Source organism: Theobroma cacao, chromosome 9 (assembly GCF_000208745.1).
Source record: "Theobroma cacao cultivar B97-61/B2 chromosome 9, Criollo_cocoa_genome_V2, whole genome shotgun sequence".
NCBI classification, from domain to species: Eukaryota; Viridiplantae; Streptophyta; class Magnoliopsida; order Malvales; family Malvaceae; genus Theobroma; species Theobroma cacao.
The window spans coordinates 28,228,408-28,242,205 of NC_030858.1; the positions used below are offsets into that span (position 1 = coordinate 28,228,408).

General features: G+C 30.3%; 1 protein-coding gene across 1 annotated transcript; it reads left to right on the forward strand.

Annotated features, from left to right (window-relative positions):
• Positions 893-2,200, forward strand: LOC18589772 (DNA-damage-repair/toleration protein DRT100). The gene has a single exon (XM_007014894.2). The coding sequence runs from the start codon at positions 1,005-1,007 to the stop codon at positions 2,097-2,099; it is 1,095 nt and encodes a 364-aa protein (XP_007014956.2). The 5' UTR covers positions 893-1,004; the 3' UTR covers positions 2,100-2,200.

A 13,798-nucleotide genomic window follows, 5' to 3' on the forward strand; every position in this document is an offset into this window, starting at 1 on the left:
ACTAATTAAATAGTATAAAACCTTTGTTTTCTGAGTTACGGGGACACCGACATATATTTGGATTTCTACGAGCTAAATCATATCGTGCATGAGTCCGAAGAAGCCACGTCGCACAGCGACCATGCTTCATGTTTAGACTCTTGAAACAGTAGCTCAATTCCCACCCCAAAGCTTATCCCTTCCCCATGTTCCGCTGTTTCATCCTTATCAATTATTAGACTTAACTCTCCAACTCTCGGCTCTTCCTCCCTTCTTCCTTATCCCCGCTTTGTAGTTTGTACTACATGCTTTACTTAGATTTCATTTTGGACGAATATATGCATTTTGCTTCGTTTTCCTAAATTACACTGAAACACAAGAAGAAACCAGTACACAGCACATGATGTTTCAAAGTACTGATCCATACCTCAGTTGCATATGCTCGGAAAGTTTTTTTTTTCCGGCTAATTTATATATATTTTTGCTTTCAATTCTACCTTAATATACAATTCCAACAACGACTTGTAGGATTCATAATGAGAGATACTCAAGTGTTTGATTCTTGGACAATTCGACTACTTCTAGTATTTATTACATTCACGTCATTTATGAATAATCGAATTATTTTCTCATCTAACAAAAGCATATTTCATGTTTTATAAATTAATTAACTATAAAGTGTTGCAGTAATTCAATATGTTGCATCACACTAATTTCTTAATCACATCCATGATTAAGCTTTTTTTTATAAAAAAAAAAAAATCAATGAGACAATCACTCGTCGACGATATGATGTGGCAAAACTACAATGAACATTCTAAGAAGGCTCCACAAACTGCCACAGTAGACGTTAGGGGCAAAATCGTCACTAAAAGTTCACAATTCCCCGCTTATAAATAAACAACGTAAATCATGCTCAATTGCCCATCTTCAGTCTTCACTCCCCTCAACCAAGGTTTTTTATTATTTTTTTAAACAAATTCCAAGACAAAAACATCATCGGTTTCGAACCAAACAACGTAAGAATGAAGAGAGTCTTCAGCATTATTTTGCTATTATTACTTACCGTTATCTCCACCGTCACCAGCTGCCCGCCGTCTGACCGGGCTGCACTGTTAAGATTCAAGGGAGCTCTCCACGAGCCTTTCTTGGGCATCTTCAACTCATGGACGGGCACCGACTGTTGCCACAACTGGTACGGTATTAGCTGCGACCCTGAGTCACACCAAGTCGCTGACATTAACTTCCGTGGTGAGTCCGAAGACCCTATCTTCGAGCGAGCAGGCCGGTCCGGTTTTATGACCGGGGTTATCTCAGCCGAAATATGTAAGTTACCTCGCCTCTCCAGTATTATTATAGCCGATTGGAAAGGAATTACTGGCGAGATTCCTAAATGTATTGCTACGTTGCCGTTTCTTCGTATTCTTGATTTGATTGGTAACAAAATCTCGGGAGAAATTCCTTCTGATATCGGGAGGTTGCAGCGTCTCACGGTTTTAAATATTGCCGATAACCAAATATCGGGTAGAATTCCTTCTTCGTTAACGAATTTATCAAGCTTGATGCATCTGGATTTGAGAAATAACAAAATCTCGGGTCCGATCCCGAGGGCATTCGGGCGACTCAGGATGTTGAGCCGGGCTTTGTTGAGCGGGAACCAGATAAGCGGACCAATCCCCGGCTCGATATCTCAAATATATCGTCTTGCTGATTTTGATCTCTCCATGAACAAAATATCGGGGGTGATTCCTCCTTCTATCGGAAGAATGGCGGTTCTCGCGACACTGAATTTGGATTGCAACAATATAACGGGTACGATACCAACGACTCTTTTGACTTCCGCAATAAGCAACTTGAATTTGAGCCGAAACGCGTTGGGAGGAAAAATTCCGGATGTTTTCGGGGCGAGATCATATTTCACCGTCATCGATTTATCGCATAACAACTTTAGGGGTCCGGTACCGAGATCTTTGTCGGCGGCGTCTTATATCGGACACCTAGATTTGAGTTACAACCATCTCTGCGGGCGCATTCCGGCGGGAGCACCCTTCGATCATCTTGAAGCGTCCTCATTTGTGTATAACGACTGTCTTTGTGGAAAACCACTTCGAGCTTGTTGATCAGATCAGCCATATCTCCTCAATATATATCTTCTGTATTATGCTGGTGTAAACCTAAAGAGAAATTAGTATATGCATTTTGTTTACTTCAGTTTCCCTTATACTTGTCTTTTGTTTTTTTATTTCTGTTCAAATCTCTTGTAATTTGCTGCATCATAGCAACCATTAGTTTGTAGTAACGGGTGAACCAAATTATATTTCCAAAAGAGAAAAACAGTCATCTAACATGCATATTGCATATTACCCGATTGCATTTAAATAAATATTCAAATATTATGTTCCAAGAAATTATTTTTCACATAATATTTGAAAAAATTCTTGAATTATTTAAAAAAAATTAAGTTCAATTGTATTCAATGAAGTTTTTATATTTTTATTTTAAATCAAATTAGTTTTTATGACTAATGTTTAATTCATTTTCATTAATCAAAATGTTGTTTATTACTTCATGCACATGTAATGTTTACATAGGGAATGAGAATACCACAAGATCATGTCATTATATTACGTCAACACACACGTCATCATCATCATCATCATTCATTATGACATGTTATTTGACTAATTATTTTTCCTTCAATAGATATCTACTAATTTGCATGCATTTGTAAATACACTTTTTTCCCATGTTATTTGGATTCAATCAATTGTCTTTTTTATATTTTGTAGCTTATTACGTCGTATTATTATTATTATTATTATTATTATTATTATTATTATTATTATTATGTGTCTATAAACACTAGTCTAAGTGATATTTTATAGATAAAAAAATTATATAATTAACGTATTGTTTGTAATTGTGTTCAGTGACAGTAATATGTTCAATGAAAAAGTATTTATTAAAGTAAAATTTTTAACTAATTTGGACAAGTTCTTATAAACATAAATATATGTTAAGTCGGAGCATATTATTATAAATGCATCTTGGTCAACAAAAGAAGGAATGTGTTTATTAATTTTGGTGGTGCTTGCTTATTTTATATAGGAAGACATTGCACGTGAAACGATGGTGTGATAATGACTCTACGAAACTGCTCATTAAAGGGAGTGGGGACTTAACCGTGGACAATTAAAAAGCTTGGCTTGGCCACATGCACAACAATTAAAGCTGTGAATGCTTCACAATTCATTGGGAATTAAACTGTTTCACTATATAGTTATACAGTTGGATTGTAATATATATCAAGCAAGTTATTTTGACTCTATTATTCATATATATACAAGTCATAATTTTGTCATCTAATTTTTTTTGAGATTTTTTTTTCGATCTTCTAATTTTGAAAAATAATATTTTATTCACGAAATTTACAAATACTAATGTGTTAATTACTGGATTGCTTAAAAATTAACGATTATCTATCTTTGACCAAATAACTGATTTTGGACATGTGACAATGTCACAGGATCTCATTTATGTAAAATTATAATTTCTTTCTTTTTTTTTTAGGGTGACCTATTAATAAAAATAAAAAGAAAGACGTTTAAGAAAGAATATTTTGGAGAGAGAGATTCTGAAGCTAGCTTCAATTGAGTAAAGAAGGGTTCGTTTGATAACCGAAAAATGACTTGCTGGAAAAAAATTTTTTTGTGTAAAATGTTTTACAAAAAATTTTAATATTTTCTATTTTTTGGATAAACTATCAAAAATATTTTCTGTCGTTTGGATCATTTTATGAAAATATTTTTCATCATGATGGAGTTATTTAAGTGTTAAAATAATAAATAGGAGTTGAGTACAAAACAACATTGATATTTAATTTTCACTAATTTGGGATCAAAATTAAGAATGAAAATGAAAATGGATAAAATCAATAATGATATTTCCCAAAGTATTTAACCACAAATCTGTAATGAAAATAAACTCTAATTTTTTAAAAATTTTCCATCTTATCACTTTTTTATAATAACTATAAAAATATAATTCATCAATTGTGTAAGATATCCAAAACCTATACTTATAAATATGTATTCATTAAATAACAATTATTGAAATATTTTTATTATAATTATTTGTAAGATTTAAACCTATTATAAATGTGTATTCATCAAATGATGATAATTGAAATATTTTTTTATTAGACTTATTAGTAAGATTTATTCTATTTATAAATAAAAATTTTAATGTGNATTATAAAAATATCAATATTCTTCAATTGTGTAAAACATTCAAAATTTATATTTATAAATATGTATTTATTAAATAATAATTATTGAAATATTTTTTATTTTAATTATTAGCAAGATTTAAACCTATTATAAATGCGTATTCATCAAATGATAATCATTTAAATATTTTATTATGATTATTAGTAAGATTTATTTCATTTAAAAATAAAAAATTTAGTTGTATTGAATGGTTTCATTAAAATAATATTTTTTAATTTTAATAATGTTGTATAATTTAAATATTAATATTTTAAGATTAATTATTTTAAAGTTAAATATTAATTTTTATTTTTTTAATATTTTAAGTTAAATATTAATATTCATCAAACTTATACTCATAAACTTAGTATAAAATTGTTTTTGTTATTATCTGAAAAATGTTTTATGCCTTTCAAGGGCGTAAGACGTTTTCAGTGGTTAACCTTATTGACTCGTAAAATGTTTTACATCTGAAATTAATTTTTTGTCTATCAAACAAGCATAAGTCCTAAAAACATTTTTTGAAAAATATTTTACTGTAAAATAAACAAACCCAAAAAATCAAAAGCATTGGCTACTTTCTGCTTTGGGTCTCCATAATTCCAATAATGTCCAAAGGATCACCATGCACCCTTGAGCAACTCAAAAACCTCTTTTCCAAGATTGTCGTTTGAATCACAACATTGGCCAACTCCATTTCGCATTCGAGCATTTGATTTATTAATTGATGCATGATCTTCGTTTAAAGAGTAAAGTTCAAATCTCCCTTAAAAAAAAAAAAGCCAACTCCATTTCTCTTTCACTTGTTTTCCTTTGCCCTCCGTTTAATTCTTCTCTCTTTTGTCTCTTTGTTTTCATTTGACATCCATAGCTTTCGCACAAGATGATTTTGGCGGTCTTTTTCCCTTTTATTAAAAGCCTTCCCAAAACATATTTTTCCTTCTTTTTATACCCAAAGTTTTTTTCTTCTTTTTTTTTTTTCCAAATCTTGTATTTTCACGTGGATGAGTTTACATGTAATAGCCACATGACCAAACTCAATTGATATGGAAAACCATGAAAGCCATTCATAAGCTTTTGATGATTAAGTGATTAAAACATTAATATTTACAAATGTTGATGACCAAAAAACATGATTTTTTAAAATTAAATGATCAAAACAAAAATTTTGAAAATTAAATAATTAAAAAAATATTATGAACAAATATATAAATTTTCATTATATTATGACCCGAGAAGTGCAGACCAAGTCAAACAACCTAATAGGCAAGATACAAGAAATGTAATATGATTTGAATTCTTAGATAGAATTAGATTAGGATTATGATTCAAGGGGTTGTTGACCTATAAATAGATCTCTCACTTCATTTGTAAATACACACTTGAATAAAATCTTCTTACTTCCTCTAAATACTTTCTCTTATATTTCTCTTATAATTGTTCTTTCAGATTTATTTCATAACAAGTTATCAGCACGATTCTATGATCTCTCAAGTTTTAGAATTATTATGTTTTCAGCATTTTCAAGCTTCAAAAGGATTTCAATGATTGGATTTTGATTTCTGATTTTAGAAAATCAAGTAAGTGACTTGATATCTTATTAGTATTTTCATTTTCTAAAAATCAACCTTAATATGAAATTTACTATCATGTTGTATATATTATATTTTGTCCCTTGATTGGAAAGTGAATTTGCTATTAAATGGCTATTAATGAAAAAAATTATGAATGTTAATTCCCTGAAGTGAATGTGACAAATGGGCTACTAAAAAAAATTATAAATTCGTCCATTCCTTGAAGTGAATGCGACATCATTTAACAATTATGGTAATAATCATGAATTCATCCATTCCTTGAAGTGAATGCAACATCATTTGATAATTATGATGGCCATAATAATTTACACTATCACTATTTTAATTAAGGATAATTTTGCCACTAAAAGTGGATGGATAATTTTACCATCAGAATCTAAGAATAATTTTGTCACAAGAAATGGATAGGTAATTTTGCCACAAGAAGTAGATGGATAATTTTACCACCAGAAGTTGATGTACACCTTAACTCACTAACCCACGAGAAGTGGATCACCCACCAAAAGTGGATAAATACTTGTAACCTACCAAAAGTAGATAAATACTTTCAATCCACCAGAAGTGGATGAATAATGAAAAAGACAAAAATAGAAAAAAAAAGAATATAGAAAACATATTGTCATTGATGTGGCATGAAAGACAATTGGTCATGTACTTGTTGTATGTCTTGAATTTTATCAAACATCACTGAAAACTACAACATCTTGTGATGATTTTAATCATCACCAAGTTGATATAGCACATCAAGATATTTTTTCACCCTGAAAAAGGAATTGGTTATATGATTGGTAATAGAAATATCCGTTATTGATTTTCTTATCCTGAAAAAGGAATTAATCACTCGATTGGTACTAGAAATATCTGAGAATGAACTTAATAGTAATTGGTATATTTTAGTGTAACTATATTATGAAGATGCTTTAATATGTTTTTATTATATTTAAATGATATGTTCTTATTATGTGTTTCAATTCTATATTTACTATTTTTTTTGTGTTAACTTGCAAGTTTCTTATTGTATACATCTTATTTTATTGAAGAAAATATGGATATTCATCTTATTAGATCCAAGATCTATGATATAAATATGTCCAGCAGACATTGCTACAGCACACACTATATTTAAAGATAAGAAATATTTTTCCCACTTGACAATGAAAAAAATTAATATCAATACAATATCTGATAGTACAAGATTAATTGAAGGCTCCAGAATAGTTAATATTTTACTATCTTGAGGACAAAATTTATAGTAGAGGATGTATTATTTTCTATTAAGTCTTAAAGAAGATTATCAAGTTTTAAAAATATTCGTCTAAATAGATATTATATGGAGACAACGAATGAAAGAGACACTTAATACATATATATTACATCTATTACCTCAAGTAGAAAGTGTGTGTTGAAAAATAATTACTCATTTTGTTCTCTGAATTAAACTTCAAAAATATTAGAATAATTGAAACCCATAGTAAACTAGAAGTTTACTAATGATTTTAATGTTTGGCATAATTGATTGGACCATTCCGGATCAATAATGATGCAAAAAATAATTGAAAATTTATATGATCATTCATTGAAAATTCAGAAGATTTTTCAATATAGTGAATTTTTATGTGCTGTTGGTCCCGATAATATGTGCTAGAGGGGGGGTGAATAGCACAATTTGGCTCTTGACAAGATTGGAAACTAATTTTCAAAACTTAAGAAAACAAAAACAGAGTATAAAATGCACAGCAATTTAGAGTGGTTCGGTCCAAGACCTACATCCACTACCTTGATTATCCAACCAAGGATTTTTCCACAAATCCACTATAGACCGGTGAAATTCACAAGCTTTCACCAAGCTTTACAATGGCTTTTACCAAGCTCAGCTAAAAACCTTTTACACTAGTTTTTCACGGGTTCAACTAAAACCCAATATGGTTTTCTAAGGCTCAACCACAACCTTTAACAATCAAGCTATCCCAAGCTTGAACAATCCCTTAGAGTGACTCCCTCATTCTAAGAATACAAGAGAAGTAATAAAGAAGTACCTATGAGCGCATACTTGATCTAGATGGTACAAGATGAAGTGTTAAACACTGTTACAAATATTGACGTTTAAGTGCAGTAAGGTGCAGTGAAGCTTTTCTGGTTTTATCTACTTTCTATGGCTCAAATCTCATTCAAGGCTTCAAAAAACTTGTTTCTCATTGTTGGAAGACCTTTTTATATTTAGAGATGCAACTATGATGGCAGTTTGATAGTTTATGGCCGTTGGAAATAGTTGAGGATGAGTTCTAACCGTTAATCTATCTTATAGTGCTTTAGTTTAAATTGCAGACAGAGAGCTCTTAGTTTACTGACTTGGTTGACTAAGTTGGTTCTGTTTCTGGTTTGTAGATTCTAACAGAGAGCATTTAGTTGACTGACTTAGTTGACTAAATTAGTTCTATTTCTCAAACTCTTCAGCCCGCCATTTCTCCAATTTGAAATTTGGTCAATCAATGTTCTTCCTTGTTTCACCAATAAGCTTCCTCTTTGTTATTTAGTCACATCTTGTTGATTTTATCCCTCTTTTTCTTTCAAAAATACTCTTTGAAGAATCAATAAATTAATTTCATATATTAATTTCCTGCACACTCAAGTAAAGGTATTAGAAACAAATAAATGTGAATGTTTTATCATTATAAAAAACTAATGGAGCCAACATGTGCCACTTGCTCTGAAGGTAAATAAATTATAAGGCTATCACCAGCTAAAGTTGGGATTGAATTTCCTACGTTTTTGAATAATATTCAGGGTTATATGCGGATTCATACATCCACCATGTGAACCATTTAAATATTTTATGATTTTAATCAATGTATCGATTAAATAGTCACATATGTGCTTATTATTAGCTTGCAATTTGGCATTTACAGTCATTCATTGGCAAGCTTATTTTCTTGATATATAATCAAGATTTTTTGTCTTGACAATTCTGGTGAATTTACATCTTAAGCCTTTAATATTGCATATTAGTTTGAATAACTATTGAACAGCCTGTTACTTATGTTTATACACAAAACGGTCTAGCAAAATTGTTTATTAAACACTTCCAATTGATTTCAAGGCCATTACTTATGAAATTCAAACTCTTAATGTCTGCTTGGGGGCATGCCATTTTGGATGCAATAGCATTTGTATGCATCAGGTCAAACGAGTTATTATAAATTCTTCTTATACAATTGGTTTATTGTCAGGAATCAAATATTTTCCATCTAAGAATTTTTGGATGTGCAGTATATGTTTCAATTGCTCCACCACAATGCACAAAGATGGGTTGTCAAAGGAGGTTAGGAATATATGTTAGATATGAATCTCCATTTGTGACTAACTATTTAGAATTATCAATAGGAGATTTATTCATGACAAAATTTGTCAATTGTCATTTTAATGAAACAATTTTTCCAGCATTAAGGGGAGAAAATAAGCAACTAGAAAAGAAAATTTCTTAAAATGAATTATCATTATCTAGTTTTGATCCTCGCACTAATTAATATGAACTTGAAGTTCAAAAGATTATTATTTTGCAAAATATAGTAAATTAGTTGTCATACGTATTTACTAACCTAAACAAATAACTAAATCTTATATACCAGCAGCAAATGTTCCTATTAAAATTAATGTCCTTCTAGGACAAGGCACGCTAGAAGCGTGGAGACCAATCGATTCCAAAGATAAAATCTTAAAAAAAAAAAGAGAGCAAATATTCAAGATGGTCAGAAAGAGGAAGTAGAAACTCTAGAAGAGACCGTTGACATAACTGATAAAAAATTTTTTAACAAAAATTCAGGTACCTGAAAGCGTTAAAATGAAGAAATCTCAATCAATTATGTCATGATGAGAAAAGATGGCACTGGTAAATAAACATCGACGATATTTTTGTATATAATATAGAGCTTAATATTATGAGAGAAAAAATGAGGATTTTGAACTTATATTAATTGAAGAATATAGACAACGAAATGATTGGCCAATGTGAAAAGAAGCAATCAAAGTGGAATTAAATTCAATTGCAAAATATGAAGTTTTTTGACTTGCAGTCCGTACATCAAATGGTGTAAAATCAATGAGATATAAATGGGTATTTGTGCGAATATGAAATGAGAAAAATAAGATTATAAGATATAAACCACGGCTTGTCGCACAAGGTTTTACCCAAAGACCTAATATTGTAAGACATATTCTCTGTGGTGGATACAATTACAATTTTATAATAACTAGTCTGGCAATAAATAAGAAATTGAAATGCATCTAATGAATGTAGTTACATACTATTTATATGGCTCATTTGATATCGATATCTATATGAAAAATCTTGAAAGATTTAAGTTGCCTGAAGCACAAAATTTGAATTCTCGAAAAATTTATTTGATTAAATTAAATTTTTATATGGATTAACACAATCTGGACAGATGTGGTATAATCGCCTTAGTGAATATTTGTTGAAAGAATGCTATAAAAATGATCATATATACCAATTTGTTTTTATTAAAATTTCAGATATGAATTTTTGATAATTGTTATTTATGTTAATGACTCGAACATTATTGAAACTCCTGAAAAGTTATCAAAAGCCATGAATTATTTAAAGAGAGAATTTGAGATAAAAGACTTTAGCAAAAAACAAAGTTTTATTTGGGTCTTTAGATTGAACACTTGGCAAATGGAATTTTTGTCGATCAATCAAATTATATAGTAAAAATGTTCAAACAATTTTATATAGAAAAAGCATATCCATTGAGATCACCAATGGTTATAAGGTCACTAGATGTGAAAAAAGACCTTTTTCGACCTCGTGAGGATAATGAAGGACTTCTTGGTCCTGAAGTACTGTATCTTATTGCAATTGGAGTATTAATATATCTTGCTAGCAATACATGATTTGATATATCAATTGCTATGAATTTATTAGTAAGATATAGTTCTTCTCCAACTTGAAAACATTGGAATAAAATTAACCATATATTTCAATATCTCCGAAGAATAATGGACATGGGCTTATATTATTCAAATGCATTAAAATAAAATTTAATTGGTTATGCAAATACAGGATATTTATTTGATCCACACAAGGCTCAATCCCTGACAGGTTTTTTATTCACATGTAGAGATACGATTATTTCATATTATTTTATAAAACAAACTATAGTTGCTACTTCTTTTAACTATGCAAAAATTTTAACAACTCATGAGGCAAGTCGTGAATGTGTCTGGTTAAGATTTGTAACTCAACATATTTGAGAAATGTGTGGCTTGTCAACCAAGAAGGAAATTCCAATAACGTTATATGAGGATAATATCGCTTGCATGACATAGTTAAAGGATAGTGAAATACCCCATACTTTGATATGGTGATAAATAAAGTTGATCAAATGCAAATTGAGGTCAATTAAAATGTTTAGAAGTGATAAAAGACGAAAGGAGTAGTTTATGATAAAATACTTCGCAAGTGAGAAAATAACAATAAAATAATAATAATTTTATCGGAGGAGAATTTGTGAAATAAAAGGCGATTTGGAAGTCAAGTGAGGCATAATAAGGTATTTTGGATACCAAGGAGACAAGATAAAATTTTTAGAATAAAATAATATTTTATTAATGAAATAATATTAAAATATTAATATTTAGCCGGATGTCGAAATCAGTCAAGAAGAAGGATCATATGGTTGATCCAAGTGGGGGAGAAGATGAGAAGCTCGACGCTATAAAAATATTTGTCATGACATACATGTGATGGATAGCATGTTTGCATGCTAGGAGAGTCTCAAAAAAATTTACAAAAGTCGGTATTGTACCTAGAGGTACAACAAAGTTGATTTAAGCCTCGAACTAGATCAAATAGAGAATTTATGATGAAATTAAGAATTTTAAAGTCCCAGAATGGTTTAATATGGTGATTCGGAGTTCGGAGATCAATTTGGAGTCAAATCGAAATTTTCGCTATCTAGAGGCAAAATGGTCATTTGTCACCTGGAGACAAAATGAAAGTTTTAGAAAAGATTTTTTTGGCCCCATTTGACTTATTGGAGTAAGATTTGAGGTTTAAAAGTGAAAAATTTTAATTTCGGTATAATTTGGTGTAAAAGGGTAAAATGGTAATTTTGCCACCTCAGGGGCAAAATTGTAATTTTCCACCACCAGGACATTTTTCCAGCATATGGTCTTCCTTTATCCTCATTTTGACCATTGACTAATTGTGTGGTGGAGATAAAAAGGATTAAAATTTTAAAATTTTAAAAATGGACCAATAAGAAAATGCCATGTGTCATACCTTTATTATTTTATTGTTTCTTTATAAAATGGCATAAAATCAGCCCATTTTCTTCATATGGCCGGCCAAGCAAGGAAGAGAGAGAAAGAGAGGAAGAACAAAGGGAAAAACAAGAAAAGCTAGGTGAAAATTCAAAGAAAAAGTGAAGAAATCAAGGAAACAAGCTAGGTAAGTTAGAATTTCTTTAGTTCTCCTTGATACCTAGCTTACCCATGCTTTTGTTCTTGATTTTCATGGTTGAATATTGAGTTATTATGATGAATTCAATTCTGAAAAATGGGTTAGGAGAGAGAAAATTGTTAGATTAATTTGATTTTAAGTTATGTTAGTGTTTTAAGTTAGTTTAGCATATTTAGGAATAAAACAATAAGAAAAGAATTTATTTTCCTCCATTTCCATTATTGGCCGAATTTTCTAGGGGAATATTGGCTGATAATCTTGATGTCTATTTGAGGAATTATGATGAATAATGATGAATTATGAACCTAGAAAAATAATGAAAATTTTCGAAATAAAAATATGAATTTTTACCCACTAAGGGTATTTTCATAATTTGCTACCGGGACTGATAAATTGAATCTCATTCATAGTCACTAAGGTAATTTAAGTATAATTGGAGTGTAGAAAGTGAGAAGAATTGATTTGGAGTTAAATTGGAGATAATAGGCCGAATTAGGTCAGCACCGCATTTAAACGGTAGTCTGATAAGTTGTATATCATATCATGTATATATATCGAGCCTGAATTGATTTTATAATGATCAAGCATTGATGTGATGAATTATGTATTGTACATTGTGGATAGGTGGTGAGCAAAGTACACTGATAAAAGTACAGAAATTGTGCTTGGAGACTGGGATTAGGAGTATATCGACTTCTAAAACTATGAGTGAACTTATTATCGTCTTAATTATCTAAATTAGTTTTATACAATTGTGTGATTTTATGAAAAATGAGTTTAAATGAAAAATTGCTATGTTTTAAGAGAAATTGTGATTTTATAAAATGATTTTATAAATTTTCTGAAAAATTGAATATTGGTTTTGAAATAGAGTAATTTGAGACTGCCTGCTTGTGTTGCAAATTTATGGTTTTGAATTGAATGGCTTATGATAATAAATGAGCATGAATGGCTAAACTAATTTTAGTGTTAGAATTATTTATACTGTGTATTCAGCCTTGAGAGGCTAGGATGCGATAAATTACCATGTCATGCTAGAATGAATTTTATTGATTGGTGGATTATATATTAATTATTCTTTGCAAAGGGGGTTCCGTGGACCAGCCTATTAGAGGAGCACGGTAAACTCCATTATATTCTTACCTCGAACGGAGAGGCGCGTAGGGTATTTCTTGGGGTAAAGCTTAGTGTTCACTTCACGCCAAACCACCACGTGAAGGGGAAGTCAGCCAACGCCAAGGAACGGTTGTATTTTTCTCAAACTAAAAATATATTTTAAGTATATACAAAAATTTTAACAGCCTTGGTGGACTCGGTTAGATGCCCTGCGCAAGGTATCACCGAGTATGAGTTTTGGCACGAGCCAAAGTTTTAAGAAATTCATAAGCCAAGTTGATTACTCGATTTATATGGATTGATTTTATTTGGTTGAAATGAACTGAAAGGTAATGAAATTACAGTATGATGACTTATTT

What these genes read in the sequence shown, in the direction of transcription:
- LOC18589772 (XM_007014894.2), top strand. Translation starts at nt 1,005, where the DNA reads ATGAAGAGAGTCTTCAGCATTATTTTGCTATTATTACTTACCGTTATC.